This window comes from Sorghum bicolor, chromosome 10, assembly GCF_000003195.3.
Source record: "Sorghum bicolor cultivar BTx623 chromosome 10, Sorghum_bicolor_NCBIv3, whole genome shotgun sequence".
Lineage (NCBI taxonomy): Eukaryota > Viridiplantae > Streptophyta > Magnoliopsida > Poales > Poaceae > Sorghum > Sorghum bicolor.
In genome coordinates, this window is record NC_012879.2 from 6,339,101 (window position 1) to 6,360,212 (window position 21,112).

Genomic DNA, 21,112 nt, shown 5'->3' on the forward strand with positions numbered 1-21,112 from the left:
GCAGGAGCTAGTGGCGGCTATATGCAGATCAAGAAAGTCACCTCCCATGATTCCAACACGGCAAAAGTCACACAAAAGATCATCAGGCACACAACTGTGAGAGATGACCAATACAGCCTCCTAACAAGTTAGAGACCACCAAGGAAAAATGGGGGGTGATAAAAAAAAGAAAGATGAGGAAGAAGCTCTACTGCTGCTCTAGAGGCACATGACTTTTTTTACAGTTAACCAACACCCTACTGAGTTCCCCATGTTAATCTCCTCCTGCATCCCGCAAAATGTCAGTCAGCTACTCCCACTACTCCCTGCATCCTTCAACTCCCCAGACCTCTCTCTCTTCCCTACTCCATGTTCTGCGAGATGGCCTCGCCGAACTTGAGGAACAGCTCGGCGTCCGAGGTGCTGGTCGAGTTGGCGCAGGAGAGAGCGCCGGTGCCCCGCAGGCTGACGTACTCGTTGATGTAGCTTGGCACGGCTGGCGACGGCTGCGGCAGCTGGTGCGCCGACGGCTTTGGCGGCGGGTCCGGGTTCACCAGGCAGTCCAGGACGCGCACCACCTCGTGCATCGTCGGTCGGTCCGAGGGTTGCCGCTTGGTGCAAAGGAGCGCCAGCTGGAACAGCTTCTTCACCTCGCCGAGGTCCTTGCAGGTGTCCCCGATGTCAGGGTCCACGGTATCCATGACCTCGTTGCTTGCCGTCTTCGATAGGATCTGCAATTGGAGGATACATTGATAACCTCATCAGAGTTAAGTACTGAAGTCTTTTTTTTCCTGTGTTTCAACAATATATGGAAAAAAAAGTTTCTTCCAAACAAGCAGCGCCACCAGCACATGTTATGATTTTATAAATGGATCAATTCTGGAACTACAAACTGACTCCTAATTTATCACACTGTTGCGCATACCTACTGTCAATTTTGAGTCATGTTCCACCTGTTTGAATCTGAGGTCACTTAAACTGTTGCGCATGGAAAGCTATAAGGCACATGATAAACCACTGACATCTTGTTAGTTCATTTTTTGCTTTCCATCTACATTATTTATGACAGGGGGACACCAACGGAAGGCTTTAGGGGACAGACACACAGCTACTTATAATGGAGCTTTCAGTCACCAAATCCAATGGATCAGCTCATCAGTCCACAGCTGGTCTACAGTGCAGATAGATCTACTCACATGCTAGGTTTCATGTCACTGGTCCCCTTGTAGGAACACAAGCCTAATGGTCATTGTTCAGCAATTATTGGGCACTATTGGAATCCAAAGCGATATAAGATGAAGGAAGCGACTTCTAATTGAATAAACGCAGGAGACTGAAGAATAGTTACCAAGTGATGGAGATTGCACTCGTTGTCCACTGGCTTCTTGCCAGTCAGCAGCTCCAGCAGAACAATGCCATAGCTGTAGACATCAGACTTTTCGTTGAGACGGGAAGTGCGGGCGTACTCAGGATCAATGTAGCCAATAGTTCCCATGACATAGGTTGATGTGTGAGTTTTTGAGACACATAAGCTCTTAGCAATTCCAAAGTCTGTAAGATGGGCCTCATAATCTTTGTCAAGGAGTATATTCTTTGATTTTACATCCCGATGAATTATCCGTGGACTGCAGTCATGGTGAAGGTAAGCAAGGCCTTGAGCTGCACCAAGAGCAATCCGTAGGCGAGTCTCCCAGTCAAGTTTTTTCTTCTTGGATGAACCTTCTGAAAGAAAATAGGTTTACATTAGTAGTTGCAGCCAATTATCCATGACCATTAAACAAACAAGCCTTTGTCAAAACATGAACTGTCATGAGAGCCCAACTGATGTTGTGTGACAGGTAAACAAACTAAGACTATTGAGATGAAACAAATAAAGACTATTGAAATGAAAAGCAGCATAGTGATGCTAGTTCCTGGTCGCTTTATAAACTGTTTTCATGATTCCTTGACCACAAAAAAAAAATGTCTGAACGAGTTTGGGAGCTGGACTTACCATGTAAAACATCCCATAAGCTGCCACATTCCATATAATCATAAAAGAGGAGGTTCCCAACAGGTGATAATGAGTACCCTTGAAGGCTGACTAGATTCCGGTGCTTGATGCTACCAACAGTCTCAAGCTCAGTTTCAAATTCCTTAAGGCTCTGTGGGTAGTGGGCATACAGCTTTTTTATTGCCACCGGTTTGCAATTCTTTAGGACACATTTATAAACTGTACTTGACGCCCCGTATCCAATGATGTATTTCTCACTCAAGTTCTCAGTCATCCTCATTATGTCATCGTATACATGAAGGGCCATGTTCATATGAAGGATCACCAGCTTGGGGGGAGCATTTCTCACTGCAAACAGAATGGATATCAATTACAGGATATCAATGTTGTTTCTAGCATCAACTGTTAGAGACCACTTATATAATATAACTTAAACTACTGGGTTGAATCCAGATAATATTATTATTTGACAAAAATTATTAGTACATCAACATTACAAGATAAGATACTAAATAAGGTGGGTGGACAATCATATTATTGTAAGAGGAGATTCCAAAGTTAGTAAATGCATTACCTGGCTTGCTTACAGTGACATCTTTAAAAGCAGGTGGACGATGTGGCCTGCAAACAGCTACTAAGATCATCAAGAGGATAACAAGTCCACCCACAGCAACACCAATTATGGCAGCCTTTGAGATAGGCGCTGAAATCCAGGGGAAGAAAAGATGTTGGTTTATAATGTATTGATAAAATTCAGGTAAAATAAATAGATGAATGCAACACTCTTCTTACGTTTCTCGTGGTGGCCAGTGGAACGACACGACGAACCAAGCCAGTATCCACAGAGTCCAGGATTACCTAAAAAGCTGAAGAAATAACAAGATCGCTAAACTACTATTTCCAAGTATAAGCAAAAAGATAGTCATGATGGAAATCATGGACACAATACCTGTCAGGTGAAAACCGTGTGAAGTTGTTGTCAGCAGGGACAACACCAGCCAAATTATTGTACGACACATTTCTGTCCAAAGATGCAAAAGGCCAACGTTAGAAAAATACAAAATTTTGTCCATCCTTCTAATATTCAGGTTATGAAATTACAAGATATTGAGGCTGAAGCAGTTCATCAGAGACGACAGATCACCAGTTATATTGTTATTTTCCAGTTTTCTACAAGAGTAAATGATGATTCAGAACAAAGCTGCACTTGAGAAACCAAACTTACAGACTAAAAACTTGGATATAACTTACAGCAACATCAGGTTTTGCAGCATTTCAAGTTCTTGAGGAATCAGGCCACCAAGGTGATTATAGGATAAATCACTAGAAACAAGAGTCAAGTCATTCAGAATATAATGCAAGGAATATTGGATAAAAGGATTCACATAAATAAGGTCAAGTACTTACATCTCCATGACACTCCTCAAATTACCAAACTCCGCGGGGATGAATCCAACTAGACCATTCTTGCTCAAGTTACTAGAGAAACATGTTTAATGTCAGGACATGAAGCAGGAAACATAACAAGAAACCGTAGCTCAAAAAACTTACAGTCTCAATAGATGCTCTAGGCTGCCAATTGATGATGGAATTGGACCAGTCATCATGTTACAGGATAAATCCCTGGAACATATATCTATGTTATATATAGCATTAGCATGAAATGGATACTCTTGATACATGTGAGCTGATGAAGGCTTACAGCGTGTCCAAATTGTTGATCCTTGATAACTCAATAGGAATAGAGCCACTTATGAAGTTTGATGACAGATTTCTAAAGAAACAAAGGAAAAGGATGAATGTGAGTTACAAATCAATATGAGCAAAACAGCACATCAGTACAAAAAATTGGAAATGCGTTCAACTCAATTTAGCACAGCATGGAGGCTCAAAATTTATTCGAACTTACAAATAGGTCATGCTTTCAAGTTTCCGCAACGAACGAGGAATGGTCCCATTTAACTTGTTGCCATAAGCATTGCTGTTAAATAAAATTAGCATGTTATATAGATACTTGCAACATTGCACATGACCTGCAAACTTTCAGAAATAATTTGTGCTTACAAGCTATTGAGATTCACACATGAACTTAGGTTGTCAGGAATTGGTCCTTCCAGGTGGTTATTCGCAAGGTTCCTGTGAAACAAGTAGAATCAGCTATGTTCATGCAATGTAGTTTTCTGGAGGGCAAGAAAACACTGGTTCACGTGACAAGTAATAAAAGGGTGCCTGAAAAGTACTTACAGGTCAAACAAGCCTGTTAGCCTTCCAAGCTCTGGTGGAATTGACCCAGTAAGTTGATTATCGTTCAGTTCTCTGAATTTAAATAGTTATGTCAAAGATAGATCAATGGTCAACCTGAATCTTGATATCCATAACAGAAGAAATACTAAAACTTACAGGTAATGAAGTGTTGACATATTTCCTAACTCTGGTGGTATCGACCCAGTTAACTTATTGCCTTGGATGTACCTATGAAGTTTTAACATGTATAAAGACGTAACTTAGAAATATGTACACATCAAACTTTCTAGGGCTGAATTGTATCGGTTAAAACTAAGATCTTGAAAATCCATGATCCAGATTTAGGGGGATAAGAGTTCTTACAGCTTCTCAGTGTATGTCAAGTTGCCTAGTATTGATGGTATAGGACCAGATAATTGGTTGTAACTCAGATCTCTGATAGAGTAAAAGTTACATGAATTAGCGATCATATTTCTTTCAGTACCGGTAATGAGAAAGCAATGTCTCATTTGTGGATTAGTCAATTATCTACAGTAACTGTAGAATTCACTGAAGGACTTACAGAACAGCGAGAGCCTGCATAAGACCAATTACTGAAGGAATTGGACCGGTGAACTTGTTCCCTTGCAAGGATCTAATAAAGGGTACATGCATCTTTGCAGGTAAGCTTATATATATATTAGGCATGTAATTACATCATTTTCAGTGAAAAGAAACAGGCAAACAGCACATACAGTGTAGCCACTTGTAGGAAACCAATGTTGAATGGGATTGGTCCAGTAAAGCGGTTGTAAGACAAATCCCTACCAATATAAAATGTTAGGAAAATGATATATATAAAAAGTGAAATCAATTATTTAAGGAGTGGCAAGAATGCATATACGTACAAGACTTGAAAACTTGTACAGTTCCCAATGGTGTCTGGTATCACCCCGGTCAAGCTATTGTTCTTCACATCACTGATAAAATTAGTGGGAAGTTTAAAACCAGATTGAAAAAAAAAACTTGCAGCAAACTAGGCAAGCAGTGTACTTACAAGTACCAAAGGCCAGTCAGCTGGCACATATCAGGAGAGAGGCTTCCTTCTAAATGATTGCCCCGTAAGCCCCTAGTAATTATAGTTACTAATTTAGCCACAAAACTTAGAAGAAATTACTTGATGATTCAGTAACAACTTATGTGTTTGAATGCCATTTCACAAGAATATCCAAACGACAAAGACGTAATAATGCTGCCCAACTTTTACTGAGCAGCCAAGCCCTCGACTAAATATATAGTAGCAATGTATGTACAGTACAAGCAGTTCAGCACTAGTACAAACTTTTCCAACCTCAAGGATGACTTACAGATATTGAAGAACCTCATTCCAGTAGATAAGCCTTGGTATCTCCCCAGTCAGTTTGTTTTGTGCCAAATCCCTGGAGTGCGCATCACATTAGAAATTCTGAACCATCCTAGTCGATCCACCTTACAAGAATCATGTAGTAGTAGTAGCTTACAAAATCTTCAAATTTGGGAGCTGTGACAATGTTGATGGGATCGCACCAATCAGCTGGTTGTTCTTCAATATCCTAGAAATCACAAACAGAACCACAAAGTCTGTAAAAACTTCCAAGCCCCAAATGCCATGTATTTCTATGGATTTCAGAGGGAAGAGCCTCACAAGTTCTCCAGGTGCTTCAGCTTTGATATAGAAAATGGTATGTCGCCATCCAAGTTGTTGAAAGAAAAGTCCCTAAACAAAAAGGTAAAGTTTGAATAAAAGCACTACCACCACAACCGCAATTAAACAAGGGTTACTCAAAGTTCAACTTACAGCGTCCTAAGTGATGAACAATCACCAATCTCATCAGGGATCTGCCCGGATAGCCCATTTGACTTCAGATCGCTGAATGTGAATGCAAAGGAGACCAGCTAACACAGGTCAGGAGAACTAAAATCCAATCCACAGCAGTCGTTTGGAGAAATAAGAAATCAACCGTACATGGAGACGAGGCTCTTGAGGCTGCCGACGGCTGGAGAGATCTCGCCCTCAAGGTTGAGGCCAGAGAGGTTGCTGCATTGCATTGGCGCCAACCCGCATCAGTAGCCAAACATCGCAATCGTTGGGAAAGCAGCAAAGTTCAATGGACGCTCTTCTTACAGCGCAGCGACGGCGAATGTGACGTTGTCGCACAGGACGCCGCGCCAGGAGCAGTAGTCGTCGCCGGCCCAATCGTACAGTACGTTGCCGACGTTGCGGAAGGACTTCTTGATCTCCACCAGCGTCGCCCCTGGAAGATGCAGAACTAGCCGCATTATTAGCAGAAGAAAAATAAACGCAGACACAGACAGATTACAGACTGGTAGAAATCCAAACAGGCCATTGGGCAAATGAAATATCCGCAGAAAGGGAGTCGGATAACAAGATAGTTGGATTCTGGCTAGTGTTTTCATGCAGGAAAGCAAAGGAACTGGGGAACGTCAGATTTGGAAAGCCCAAATATGACACGATGGTGAAATATGAAGTTACTGGGATTCATTCAGATAGGAAACAGGATCATACTCCGGAATAGCAACCAAACACAGCTAAAACACACAAAAATAGAACAGACTAAACAAAAGAGACCAAGCTTCCAGCATGAAGGGTCAAATAAAGAAACAAGAATCGATGCTCAAGCGATTTTTAATAATAATGCTCTGAGCATTTGCTCCAATAAGCAGCACAAGAACGCACAAAAGGCACATGTAAAAAACAAAACTGAACATGATTGAAGAGAAAAAAGATCACATTTGGAAACATGGGCAGACTAGTTACAAAAGCTCCTAGGCAAGGAAGAAGAGAAGAATAGAAGATGATGAGATGAGAAGAGGCACAGCTCACAAGGATTAGTTAAGTGTTAGACTCGGGTTACGGGCTTATACGGCAATAAAAAATGGGAATGGAACACTAGCGAATCACCATGCCTCCAAAAGCGCGTACTTGCAGCGCTAATAAAATACTAATCCTAACAAACCCAACCCCCTGAATCTTTGCTCCCCAGTAGGCAACCACCAGAGAGGGCTCCTCCCAGAGAAGAAAGAAATAAAGAGAATGGAAATAGAAACCAAAAAAGAAACAGATCACCAACCATCGTCGGCGACGGCGACGGCGACGAGGAGGAGGGCGACGAGAGCACGGGCGGCCGTCGTCGTCATGGCCACTGAGCTGCGGACAGGCATCGGGGGAGTGACATTACAGGGAGAAGAGGACAGCGACGATGGAGCGCGAAGCGTGCTGCAGCGAGCCTGCCTCCTCTGCCTGCCCTGCCTTAATGGGGGCAGAGCTTGGTTGGTTTCGTGGGTTCTCGCGCTCGGCTTTGCGCACTTGCGCCGCTGGTTCTCAGTGACAGCGAGTAGCTGTATGGCTGGGCGATAGGCGATAGAGTGGCAGGGCAGCAGGGGCTATGGCTATGGGCTATGGGGGGCTATGGAGGAGTAGGAGCTCGGACTAGTTTGGAGTTTTGAGAGGAAAGAGAATGGCTGTTTAGGGCGCTAGAGAGCGGTTTCTTGTGATGACTGATGAGAGAGATTGGGAGAAGGACACTGAGAGGTCACATCAACGATCTACAGTGCTTTTCTCTCTCCATCTGGTTGGCCTAGAGCAGTAGAACTCGAGTAAGGCGTTCCCAAAATTTTTCGAGATTTCTTGTCACATCGAATCTTACAGCACATGTATGAAGCATTAAATATAGACGAAAATAAAAACTAATTCTGTAGTTTACCTGTAAATCGCGAGACGAATCTTTTGATCCTAGTTAGTCTATGATTGGATAATATTTGCCACAAACAAACGAAAGTGCTACAGTAGCGAAATCTAAAATTTTTCTCAATCTAAACAAGGCCTAAACAGATCGAGGAGTATGGCACAGCTGACAAGTGGGGCCCTGCGAGTTTGGATTGGGTATTTTCTATTTTTTTCAAAATATGCGCTATAGCATTTAATAAATATTATCTAATTATAAATTAACTAAACATAAAAAGTTTGTCTTGTAAATTATAAACAAATTATATAATTAGTTATTTTTTTTGTTTATATTTAGTGCTCCATATTGTACTGCATGCGACCAAGAATTTTATAAAATTTTACAAATTTTTTAGAACCAAGGCATTGTTTAGTTCCTGAAAAGTTTTGCAAAATTTTTCAAATTTCACATCACATCGAATCTTTAGACGTATGCATTGAGTATTAAATATAGATGAAAATTAAAACTAATTGCACAGTTTGGTCGGAATTGACGAGACGAATCTTTTAAACCTAGTTAGTCTATAATTGGACAATATTTATCAAATACAAACGAAAGTGCTACTATTTCTATTTTGCAAAAAAAATTGGAAGTAAACATGCTTAGCCGTGAGTCTGCAGGGGGGCAACTCAAGGTGGACCACCACACTTTCGATACCTGTGTTTGCCGTCTGATAATGATAAGCTGCCTGAGTTTGTTCCAAGATAAAAACATTTTTTTATATTAGAAAAGTTCGCCTGAGCTTAAGGTTAGGTTAGTTTCACTAGAATCTGGACTTGCTTGTTTGGGATCAAAGTTTGTCTACTAAGGTCTTGTTTACATGAAAAAGAAATTAGATATTCACACGGTAGCACTTTTATTTATATTTGATAAACATTGTCCAATCATAGACTAACTAGACTTAAAATATTCGTCTCGCGATTTACAAGTAAATATACAATTAGTTATTTTTTTTATTTATTTTTAATATTACATGCATGTGCCGTAAGATTCAATATGCTTATAAACTTTCGGAAAATTTCACAAACAAAAGTTTGGAGCCAAATACAAGAGATTGCTAAGTTTTGGTAATAAAACAAATAAATACCTACAATCATATCTGCTAGTTTTTAGCTTAGCATATTTCGGAGCCAACCAAGCAGTATCTCATAAGTTTCTAAGACATGCTCCTCCGGTCCTGTTATGAGTGTCTTTTTTATTTTCTAAGAAATTAGACATTTTTTATTTTGATCAACATATATCTATTGATTAATTTTTTGGTGCATCATTAGTATCATTAGATAAATTGTTAGATATATTTTCATAATAAACATACAATCTATGTCCTGAAAAGAATACAACTATGATATGCCTGCCAGTTAAAGTGTGTCACGTTTGACCAAGTTTTTAGTAAATAGTATTCACATTTATTGCTTCAAATCAATTTGTTAATTATTTCTTTAATTAATCCAATAGTTTTTATTTTGATATTATAAATATTTATAATTTTTTATCTATAATTAGTCAAACTTGGTATACTCAAATATGACACTGTTCTAGTATTTATATAGGTTCAATAAAACTAAACAAATTGACTTGTTCTATATCTAGAATTGCATTCTTTGTGATGATAAAGTAGACTATTATTCCACACAAAGGTATTTTCACATGAAAAAAGTAAAAAACAGTACTAGGTCTATACTGAACTTTTAATTGAAAGTTTCCAACTACAACCGCCAAGAGGTTGGAGATGGCAAATGACCGTTTGATAGGAAGAAGCCAAATCTCAACATTCTAATCCGCCTCTATTGTTAGCATCTTACTATTACATCCATGAATCTAAATAAATCCTTAAACATGAATGGATTTAAACAAGATGTTATAGATGTCAACCATTCTACAACTGCATTTGTGCACTTATGATTCATCGGGCTTTTGTGGCGAGTAAAACGACGTATGGTAGCACGACTGCAATGAGTTTTGCATAGAACTAAATGGGTGTTGAAGCTTAGGCATAAGAACCAAGGTTGCAAACCATCAGCCATCCCCTAAAAATGGTATTGCTAGACACATGGTGCTTGAAATAATGAATCGCACACTTAGCTTATAGCTTGTAAAATGAGCGGTCATGCGAAATCTTGCTTAAGAGCAATTCTAAAAGACTCTATATTCTTCTCAATTATTAGGAATAGATATTTTGATGGAAAACTTCTCTCTAACGGTTTCTTTAATCGAATACAGAAAAAACCGCCAACAATGGATTAAAAAATATAGACAACAGTTTTATTTAAATAACTCTCCAAATGATGATTTAGAGAGATAGTTTCATGAATACTCTTAGAGATGCTTTAAGACCCTTAAACTTAAGGTCCGTACTAAATTAGCGACAAGTCATTTTTCTTTCTCGTTTCAAAATAAATTAGGAGCAGACAAAAAATATAATTTTTTTCACCTGCTTCAGCTCATCTACACTTCGGTAGCAAGAAAGTCCAAATTGTTTAGACTTTAGAGGCATAGCATAGAGAACCTTAATCGGTGAAACTTATGTTGTCAAAAAAAAAAAATCGGTGAAACTTAAGGCCTGGTTCAGTTCGCGAATTTTTTTGGATTTCACTACTGTAGCACTTTCGTTTGTTTGTGGCAAATATTATCCAATCATAGACTAACTAGGGTTAAAAGATTCGTCTCGCGATTTACAGCCAAACTGTGTAATTAGTTTTTACTTTCGTTTATATTTAATGCTTCATGCATGTGCCGCAAGATTTGATGTGACGGGGAATCTTAAAAAATTTTGAAAACTGAACAAGCCATTAGAAGTGACATGGTATTAACCGTGCTGTGGGTGTGCGTCCGTGATCACGAGTGCCTGCCTAGCACACCGGCGGCGACAGACATGTGGGGGCAACGTTTACTATACCCCACACGTCAGCGCTGCATGATTGATGAGCCCAACACGAAACGTGATCACGTGATGTTTATCAGGATTCTGCAGGAAAATGTCAGGCGGCATTGCTTGCTTTCCCTTCTTTATCTCTATAGCTTTTGCCTCCTTTTTTTTCTCATGCCCTTTAGATTTATCCGTTCCTTCCCCGTTCATTCATTCTCCTCTTTTACCCTGCTTAAAAGGATCATCATCCTCCAAAACCAAAACCCTCCGTCCGAGCAAACCGCCGGGCGCAGACACTGTCACTGCCGCGAATGCTGCAACAGTAGACAAGAGCATCGGATCGGCAGGCAGCAGGCTGGAGATACTGTGATGGAGGCTGCGACAGTGGAGGCCGGCCGTAGAGGTGGTAAATGGATGTGCTGGCGCACAGTGGAGACAGAAGGGTAGACGGGATACTACTGTACCCGGTGGATCAGCAGTGCGGAGGCTGGCGTTTCGGCCGGGGATGGCAGCGGCGTTGCTCGGCACGTGATGGTGTCTGTCGACTGCTGGGGAATGGAGATGATGAAGCTCGCGCTCTCGGTCTCGGACATGTGGCCATGGGCCATGGCCCCATGACTCCCTCCTCGGCTCCCCGCTGCTGGCACCCTGGCGTCGTCCATCGCAGTCGCGAAACGCGGTGTGGAGATGGTTGAGCAGTGTTCATCAGTTCGACCTCGCAGGTCGTTGCTCCGCTCGATCGGCTTCCACAACAGACGGAGCACTGGGCAGCAGGGGGTCGAGCACGTCCGATCATGACGGCCAGGAGCCCGAGACGAAGAGAAGCGTGGGTTTTCTAAGGAACCAATACAATGGCCAATTGGCCACCTCTTAATCTCCATCCATCTCTCGCGATGCTACTGATCCGCCTCGTTCATTTGTCTGATAAGTTATAGTAGAAAGTATTGTTAGCTAATTTATAAAGAGAGAAAATTACTGCTGAAAATAGTGCATATTTTTATATTTTTTCTGATACTCGACAGATACACTATTTATTCAGCCGTTAGATCATCTTTAAATCCAATTGTGTATGTTTTTACTCTAAACGTTAGATCATAATAAAACTAATGGTGCATATTCTTATCTTTTTCTGATACACTCTATTTATTCTCAACCACTAGATCATCATAAAATCCAACCGTGCATGTCCTTTTTTGGATGCTCTATTTATTCTCTATCTACTATCGACGTTATAGCATTATAGAGTCCAAAAGCGCATATTCTTTGTTTCAAAAAAAAGTGCATATTCTTTTTTCCGTTTCCAACTAATCTCGTCATTTCTAGGCCCTCTAGGCAAACGTAGTGGCTCTTTTTATAATATATATACCGAGGACTTGTTTGAATATATCTCTATCTATCTCAATTTACGTGTGTTAGAGTGAAATTTATACTAACTTAAAGCATCTTCAACAGTTTTTAAATTGTAATTGGCAAATCAATGAGTTTTCGACTGGCTAAAAAATATTAGGAGCATATTTGTTGGTTTCCTCCAATAATTTCTAAAATCTTGCTCTTAAAATATAAAGAATAATTTTATATCAAGAATCTTAAATTATTATGAATCACCCTAACCGCCTGTATACTTTCTTTCTCTCGAACGTTTAGGCCATGTTTAGATGCTTCCAAAATTCCAAAAGTTTACGAGATTTCTCATTACATCGAATCTTTGAACATATGCATGAAGCATTAAATATAAATAAAAAATAACTAATTACACAGTTTACTTATAAATCGCGAGACGAATCTTTCGAACCTAGTTAGTCCATGGTTGAACAATGTTTGTCAAATATAAATAAAAGTGTTACAGTATTAAACTTTTTTTTAAAAAAATACATCTAAACAAGGCCTTACACCAAGAGGCAAGAGCCCTATCCTACGCATTATTTCCACCACGTTCTTCCACCTCCAAATCAGCGGATCGATACGCGCACAATGTTTCCACGTGCCATTGGATTGTCTTTCTAAGTGCAAAGAGATTGAGCGTTGAGATAGAATTGTTGGAGAGCGTTTTTTTTATCCTGCCAAAAAAATCTATATCGATATCGAAAACGGGTTTTGGAAATTCTTCAAAATGCTCTTACACCCCAGATCAAAATGAACACACGTGAAGCGAACTGATCATAGATCCATATACTCGTATTTTTTCTTTTTTCTAGATTTATTCAAGGATTTAACGACGCTATACTTTTAGTGGTAGACGATGTGCCTATCAACAGGGAGACGCCTTTGATGACTTCGTCAATCTTGAGATTTGCCGGTTCAACTTGGTTCTTCGGAGGTGCTCATAGAGGTATGATGTGCGTACGTGTGTTTATATGAGTGAGTATACGCTCATATTTATGAACGTCTGCGTGTGTAATTGGATTTCGAAAAAAATGAACACACGTGAAGTAAGATGAAAACGAGAGTACCATAGAAGCCTTTAAGGTCCTGTTTAGATGCGAAAAGTTTTTGGATTTTGACACTGTAACAATTTCGTTTTTATTTGACAAATATTGTCCAATCATGAAGTAACTAGATTTAAAAGATTCGTCTCGCGATTTACAGACAAACTGTGTAATTATTTTTTGTTTTCATCTATATTTAATACTCCATGCATATATCATAAGATTTGATGTGACGGGATCCTAAAAAGTTTTTGGTTTTTGGGTGAGCTAAACAAGCCCTAAGATAAAGAAGAGTTTTCCCTTGAAAATAAAAAAAAATGAAGAGTGCTTTCTGAGCACGTCAATCTACCCCCGATAATCCTCGCATACCCCGGCGCCGCGCACCCACGTCGCACGGCACGGCGCTACATTCGGCGGCTGGCTTTCGCCTGCTGCTCCAGCCGCCGCTTCACCCTGCTCCTGCACTGCACCGTTCGGCGCGCTCGTTGCCCGCAGCGATGGCGCCGCTCCGGTGCAACAGTACAGTAAAACTGGATCCGCTGGTCACTTGGTGCTCAGACTCAGAGGGGCCGCGTGGGTGGAAAGGCTGCATGCATGGGCCGGCCCCCCTCTGGGCGCTGCTGCCGTGCGCCGTGCGCGGGCCCGTCTCGGCGTCACGACAAGAGCCCTTTTTTGCGTGGGTTGCTGCTCCAGCTGCGTGGCGGTACGAGTATTTTGGGCGCGTCATGCATGCATGCTTCATTAGTTCAACTGTTCATTCATTCATCAGCGGAAGCTTTTTGTGCTGCAAGTCTGCAACCCTTCTTCCTTCCGGTTCGTCTGCCACGCGACGCAGGCCCAAGTGCCGAGTGACGAGCGAGATCCTGGGACACAGTATAGACACTGACAGAGCTTTGCCCCTGATGGTGCAGGAACAGTTAGAGCGCAGCACTTGACGCCGGGTTGTGAGTGAGCCGTGACCATGGCACGCACGGGGCGCCGACGACGATTTTTTTGAGCTGCGACTGGCCCGTATGCAATGCTGATGGGCATGCAATAGCTAGCTTCTCATGCTGCCTCTCGCCAGCCTTGCTGCGTGGTGCGCACGGGTCACGACCGCTGATGCTGCGGGCGTGGGCGTGCCGGGGGCAGGCCTGGGCCGGGTTATTCCCGACCCAGTCCCATCGCCGGAACTGAATGGCTGTACAGTGCCACTGGCCACACACATACACACCTCAGCAATGACAGTGACAGCAAAGCAGCACCACCTGGCTGGCGACAGTAGAGTACGTACTTTTTTTTTGAGAAACAGTAGAGTACGTACTTTCACGAAAAAAAGTAGAGTACGTACTTTTTTTTTTGAGAAACAGTAGAGTACGTACATACGTGCTGTAGCTGTGAGTACGTTTAGGGTTTAAAGTAGGCCTTGTTTAGATACACAAAAAAACCCAAAACTTTACAAGATTCTCCATCACATCGAATCTTGCTGCACATGCATGAAGTATTAAATATAAATAAAAAGAATAACTAATTGTACAGTTTACCTGTAAATCACGAGACGAATCTTTTAAGCCTAATTACTCTATAATTAGACAATGTTTATCAAATAAAAATGAAAATGCTACAGTATCAAAATCCAAAAACTTTTTCATCTCGCGATGGAAAATGCTACAGATGGAAAAAAAATTTGGATTTCGCTACTGTAGCACTTTTGTTTGTTTGTGACAAATATTGTCCAATTATGGACTAACTAGAGTCAAAAGAATCGTCTCGCGATTTACAGATAAACTGTGCAATTAGTTTTTATTTTAATCTATATTTAATATTTCATGCATGTGTTGAAAGAATTGATGTGACGGGAAATCTTGGAAACTTTTTTGTTTTCGAGGTGAACTAAACAAGGCCTAAACAAGCCGTACTATTATTACGCGCGGGATGGACCACCGGCCGGGCGGGGCAGAGATTCTCCGCGGTACGAGCGGTAGTGGCATCTCTGTGGCCGTTTCCCCCCTCACCCGTGTCACGCAAAACGCCTTGCCATCGCTTAGCACTCTAGTTTACACTACTGTACGTACTGCCACGTACAACAAGGCCACTGGGCTGGGCATGGCCACTGTTCGGATTCTCGCCGTGCCGCATCGGAAGGCAGCCTTTGATTAATAGGAGCCTTGGCGTGCAGCATTCAAGATGAAGCTCGTGCTGCGCAGCTACCACGTCTACCCATCCACTGATCCACATTATGGCCTTGTTTAGTTTCAAAAATTTTGACAAAAATAAATATCGTATCATTTTTATTTGTATATTTGATAAATATTATTTAATTATAGAGTAACTAAGTTTAGAAGATTCGTCTCCCAAATTACAGACAAAATGTATAGTTAATTATTTTTTATATAAATTTAATAATCCATATATGACGAGGAATCTAAAATTTAATTTTTTTTTTTGAAAAACTAAACAAGGACACATGTATATGCGTAGAGTAATTGCGTATCGGTATGCCTGTCCGAATCCGACGGCCCGTGCACGCCGTACCGGCCGTACTCCGCAGGTGCCTGATCCATCCACTACGGTCATTGGCGAAAAGCATTTGCCATCGTACTACATGGTTGATGGATCATTAGCGTACCGACGAATCCTACGGCTGCGTGGTGCGCCGAGTACGTAGCTTTTCCACCACATACGACGACCGCGAGGAGGCAGAGGGAGGAGGCACGCTTGGTGCCACGTGACCATCCATCTATCAGCCCTGTTTTGTTTGTTGTTTTTTTCTCCTGCGATGGCGCAGCCTTGTTTACTTGCAAAATATTATGCAAAATATAAATAGTATTAATTTTATTTGTATTTTATAAATATTATTCAATTATAAACTAACTAGTCTTAAAAGATTCGTATCATCAATTCCTATCAAACTGTGTAATTAATTTTTATTTTCGTCTGTATTTAATACTTCATACCGCGGGTGCGCTCCGCAAGTGTGCCCCTGCCCGCGCTGCCCCGCTGCGCGCGCGCCTGGTTTTGCGTGGGCACGGCAGGTCCCTTTTCAGGCAGGGGTGGGCACGGGCGCTGGGACTCTGGCAGCACGCAGCGAGCGGCCCGGCCTCTCCTCCCTCCATTCATTACGATTACGAGAGCCAGAGCCCAGAGGCCAGTGACGCTGACGCAGAGTGTTCGGCATTGGTGAGGCGAGGGCCGAGGGCAGGATGATGCTCGCGCCCGGCGCCGTGGATGCACCATGACCCACCCCCACTGGCGCTTCCCTCGCTTCGGCTTCGCAGTTTGTTTTGGCTCCGCATGGTACCGGCCTGTGCATGCATGCATGGTCTCTGACACGGGACATGAGGTGCGTATCGAGAACGTGCCCATGCGCATCGGCTCCACTCCAGCTGTCGTCGTCTCCCATTCCGGGGAGGGAGCGGGTGTGACGACGGCGTGGAGCCATCCTGGCGGTTTGCGGGGCCGGCGGTGTGGCAGACGGCGCATGTGCTCCCCTGCCGGTGCAGCTGCATATGGGGGCCATGGCCAACCCTAATCTCCCATTCTCTCCACTCTCGTAGCGGTCATCAGGTCACGAGGTTCTACTGTACAGTACTAATCCGGATTAGGGCTGTCCGTGTCGGGAGCAGCAGCAACCTGATCGTGATTGATTGCCTGAGTAGTACTCCACTAGACGTCTAGACATAATAAAGAAATTAAGAAAAGGCTAGGAGTACTATTATACTACTGATCCCTACGTGTACTATTCAGGAGGTGTGTCACTGTTGTGTGTCTTATGATTCGCTCCTGCGAGTGACGCAGCCTTTTCCGGGGGGCCATTAGCATGTGGATTGCGAGGAAAGCAAGCCTGCCTGGGAAGCAAATGCGCAAATCCACCAGCGTGCTGCTGCCTCGCATATTCCATCACGCGCTTGATTTTAAAAAGACTCGCCGGGGATGGTATTTCCGGGCGCCTAATCATGCCGCTTTCGCACAAATGAACGAAGGAGCACACGCCTAGTAGTACGCCTCCCGTGCCGTACAGCAATCTCGAGAGATTCGTTTCAGAGCACTCCTCCTACAGTACTGTACATATCTGGCCACGCAAACCCACCGGTCCGTCGTCCAAGCACGAACTTGTTGAGCAGGGAAGTGCCGTCCAGTTCGTCGCTTTAGACCGAACTGTCATGTATACGTACAGTGCTGTGCACCGGAGGAGTATAACGCAATAGAAAAGGTCACGTCTAGAAGCTGGCTGGGCGGACGTCCGGTCCGGACGACTTGTACACTCGGCACGGCACTGCATGACCACGAGCCATTGCTAGCTGCAAGCTGCATGCAGCACGCGCACGCACCCACCTCGGATGATGAGGGATGGCGGATGGCCTGATCTCCTCCCAACTGTCCGGCCTTGGTACTTGCAATGCATATGGCACTGGCACACAGGCATGCATGCATGCATGAGCAGGAACGCAGCGTCGGGTCAACTCACCCAGCCTCAACCCTATTCCGTTTTGCGCGTCTCGCAGATTCGCCAGGCCGGCAGAGCACAACGTACTCCTTGTGCGAAGAGCCGCGCCACGCTGCGTTTACTGGTGCTGCTGGTGCGCCATTCAGTTGGCATAGCGCCCATGCCATGCAGCATGCAGATGCGCAGCGTGTCCGGATGCTGCTGTTTTCCCGTACGTCACATCATCACAAAAATGTTGGTTCCTGCAGTACTGTCATTTTTTATTTTTTATTTTCTGATGTTCCAAGCTTTAGCCAACGTATAAATAATTGTTGGGGGTACATTATGCATACTTTACATGTTGTTGGTACTATAACGGAATAGGCGTGCTGTACTATGCAGGAGCACGTAATAATACGTCGGCTCCATCAGCACAGCATGCACTACCGTCTACCGGTAGTACAGAGCTCAAGCGACTGCGGCCGTCTCGACACGTCGTCGTCGGCTGTACGTCGGTGCATGTACAGTGCGTTACCGCATGTACACATGCATGCTTGTCCGTGACAACTTCCCGGTCAAGATCCGCGACCAAATCATCTTCATAATATACTGTACTGGAGTACTACCAGCAAGCCCGTACAACGATACAAGTACCGTAATGTCCACAACGCCTACTTCGCCGTGGTGCCATCGATCCAACCATGGTCCATGGTTGTCGCCTCAACGCCTCCGGACGACCCGACGGAACTCACTCAGAGGCTTCTCGTGCCGCCGTAAATTAGGTTTTGTTTCTTTCGCGAAATTTTTTGACTTTGGTTATTGTAATATTTTTATTTATATTTAATAACTATTATTTAATTCTATACTAACTAAATTTTAAAAAATTATCTCATAGATTATAGATAAACTCTATATTTAGTTTGTTTATATATATATATATATATATATATATATATATATATATATATATATATATATATATATATATATATATATATATATTACCGGTCTGGTACTATTTGGCATGGACAGGCATAAATGGCACGTCTAATAAATTCGCCTGTCTGTAGCCTGTATCGACGTCCGCCGAGGGCCCGAGCTTGAGAGCCAAAAGGGGCAGACAGTACCGGACGCGCAGTTAATACGTACACAGTATGGTAGTAGAGCTACCAAAGCGACGACAGACGAGGCAGGCAGGGCAGCACAAGACTTTTATAATGCTTTGCTCCATTCGGGCCGGCCGGCGGGTCCTCTACTTGTACGTATACGTACGTAGAGTATAGCCAGTGCATCATCACGGATCGCTGCTGGAGCTACTAGCTAGCGACGCTGCGACGCACAGGTACTGGGACGAACTGTTGGTGCACCACCGTCTGGCACTGGCACAGCACGCGCTCGATCGTTCCTTCCATCCACCGATCTGCGCTGCTGTAGCGTGGCGAGTGCCCTCGTCGATCGATCGAGCCCGGACAGGCGCATTTGCTCCGCGGCCACGCGCCCATGCATGCCGGCCCCTCGCAGCGCCCGCGCCCGCGCGCGCGCGCTCCTCCCGTCACGGCGTGGGTGTCTCCTGTCTCGTTGGTTCCAGTTGCAGGGATCGATGCACTGCACGCACGCAGCTCTTCAACGCCTGCGATCGAGCAGTAAAAACGTAGCGGTGCCAGGCACGGCGGAGGCTCGGGCTCGGAACCACGGGGGCGGATGGGTGTCGCACTGTACTGTACATGTGCGGTGCTGCAGGGCGGCATGGCCGCATGGGCTCGAGATGGGCGAGCGCCCGGCTCCCACTACTACCACCAAGCAGAAGCAGGAGTTCCGTGGCGGGCGCTCGGGTGATGGCTCGAACCGTGCGTTCTGATGGAGCGGAACTCGCGGTGTACCGCACGGTGGCCGGACGGCGGACGGGTCGATCGAGGTGGAGGCGATCGGGCTTCCGCCACGGTAAAAAAAGAGAGAGGAGAAATCGCAGTGACGTACGCACGCACGCACGCCTTAGCAGCCAGGTACGGGAATATGGGCACGTTCCCCGTTCCGGGAACTTCGTCCCGAAACGTGGAACGGGAACATCATGGAACGTCGTTCCCAAATATGGTGGAACGCGAATCATATGCAGAAGCAATCATAGAAACGTCAGTCCAAGTGACTATGGAACTTCGTGGTGTGTGTGCATACTGCGCTATGCCCGTCCGTGAGCGGCCGGCGGCGGCGACCGGCAAAAAATATAGTTGGTGATTGACTCATTGGCTTGGACCTACAACGAGCCTTATGGTTGGAGTTGGACAGCCCAAAATAAAACAAAATATACAACAGTAAACTATACCACGCTAGGTCGAACTCATTTAGTTCAAAACAATACGTAAAACTACTTGAGCCAACCACCACGTCCCAGACACACGTTCCTTTGGAAAGTGGAACGCGTTCCGCAACTTAAAGGAACGAGACGAAGCTGTATACCCTCTACGTTCCAGAGTTTATGAGAATATCGTACCACGTACTACGAACCCTATGTTCCAGGAACTTGGCCGCTAAGACGCACGCACATAGACCGACGAGTTACAGTTGTAAAGGCTGTGTGCAACACTGCAACTCAGCGGCGGTAACTAATGCGTAGCAGCCCAGTAGTAAAAAGACGAGCCGTTGGAGCGCGCCCAGCTGTAGTCTTGTTTGTCAACGTCTCCCGGCTCCCGCCGCAGCAGCGAGAGGAGGGTCCCGGTCCCGGCCGGGCGGGCGGCGAGCGGCGACAAGACGTCGGGCGCCAAAAGGCGTCGCCAACGCCATGCCGTCCGGCGGAGCCCGTGCCGCGCGCGGGTCCCGCGCGTCGGTGGGCGGGCACACGCAAAGCGCTTCCCTGCTGCTGCGCCTGCGCTGCGCATCCATCCGTCTCTCACCCGTCGCTCTCGCATCTTTTTGGCCCGTCCGGTCCTTCCGTCCCCTCCCCTCCCCTCCCCTCCCCGTCGGCAAAAAGACACGAGACGAGAGCCGAGACGAGCCGACGACGGCCTGGCCTCACGGCCACGGCCGTGCCGCCGTAGGCTCGCTCGCCCGCCACGGATCCGAGGGCTTTCTTTCTGCGCGCGGCGCGGGCGACACGCGGTCACTTGGAGCGGCCGCACTCGCAGAGACACAGGCTCTCAATGCCGCCGTGGGCATGCACTGCTCCTGCTCGGTCCCGCGCCGGTTCTGGAGCGGCGACACGTCGTGACCGGCCACTTTACCGTTTGTGGCCAGGTGAAAGGGCCAGGCGCCGAGAGCAGGCGAGGCGAGGCGAAGCCTGCTTTTCTCTGAGGCGTGCACCACTGCAGTGCAGCGCGCTCGGCAGGGGGCAGCAGGCAAGCTCGCTCGCTCGCTCCCCGGCCTCGGGAAGGCCCTCTCGTGCTCGCCCAGTTCCGTGGCTGCCTCTGGTGCCTGCCTGCCATAAACGGACGCTCGTAGCCT

The 21,112-nt window shown here is 44.8% G+C and overlaps 1 protein-coding gene across 3 annotated transcripts; it reads right to left on the bottom strand.

The window, feature by feature from the left end:
* LOC8077321 (LRR receptor-like serine/threonine-protein kinase ERECTA) lies at nt 21-7,735 on the bottom strand. 3 transcript variants are annotated; one of them, XM_021448730.1, is made up of 27 exons: nt 7,327-7,735; nt 6,360-6,489; nt 6,201-6,272; nt 6,033-6,104; nt 5,880-5,951; nt 5,716-5,787; nt 5,563-5,634; nt 5,253-5,324; nt 5,104-5,175; nt 4,951-5,019; nt 4,779-4,850; nt 4,580-4,651; nt 4,373-4,444; nt 4,217-4,288; nt 4,037-4,108; nt 3,882-3,953; nt 3,675-3,746; nt 3,524-3,595; nt 3,380-3,451; nt 3,224-3,295; nt 3,074-3,142; nt 2,922-2,993; nt 2,765-2,838; nt 2,547-2,675; nt 1,973-2,320; nt 1,328-1,698; nt 21-710 (listed from the first exon to the last, which is right to left on the bottom strand). In XM_021448730.1, exons 1-27 carry the CDS (start codon nt 7,415-7,417, stop codon nt 342-344), a joined length of 2,946 nt encoding a protein of 981 aa, XP_021304405.1. In that variant the 5' UTR covers nt 7,418-7,735; the 3' UTR covers nt 21-341. The 3 variants fall into 3 exon arrangements, with proteins under 3 accessions (XP_021304405.1, XP_002438023.1, XP_021304406.1); XM_002437978.2 differs by having other exon boundaries at nt 1,328-1,701; nt 7,327-7,733; XM_021448731.1 differs by lacking the exon at nt 3,074-3,142 and having other exon boundaries at nt 1,328-1,701.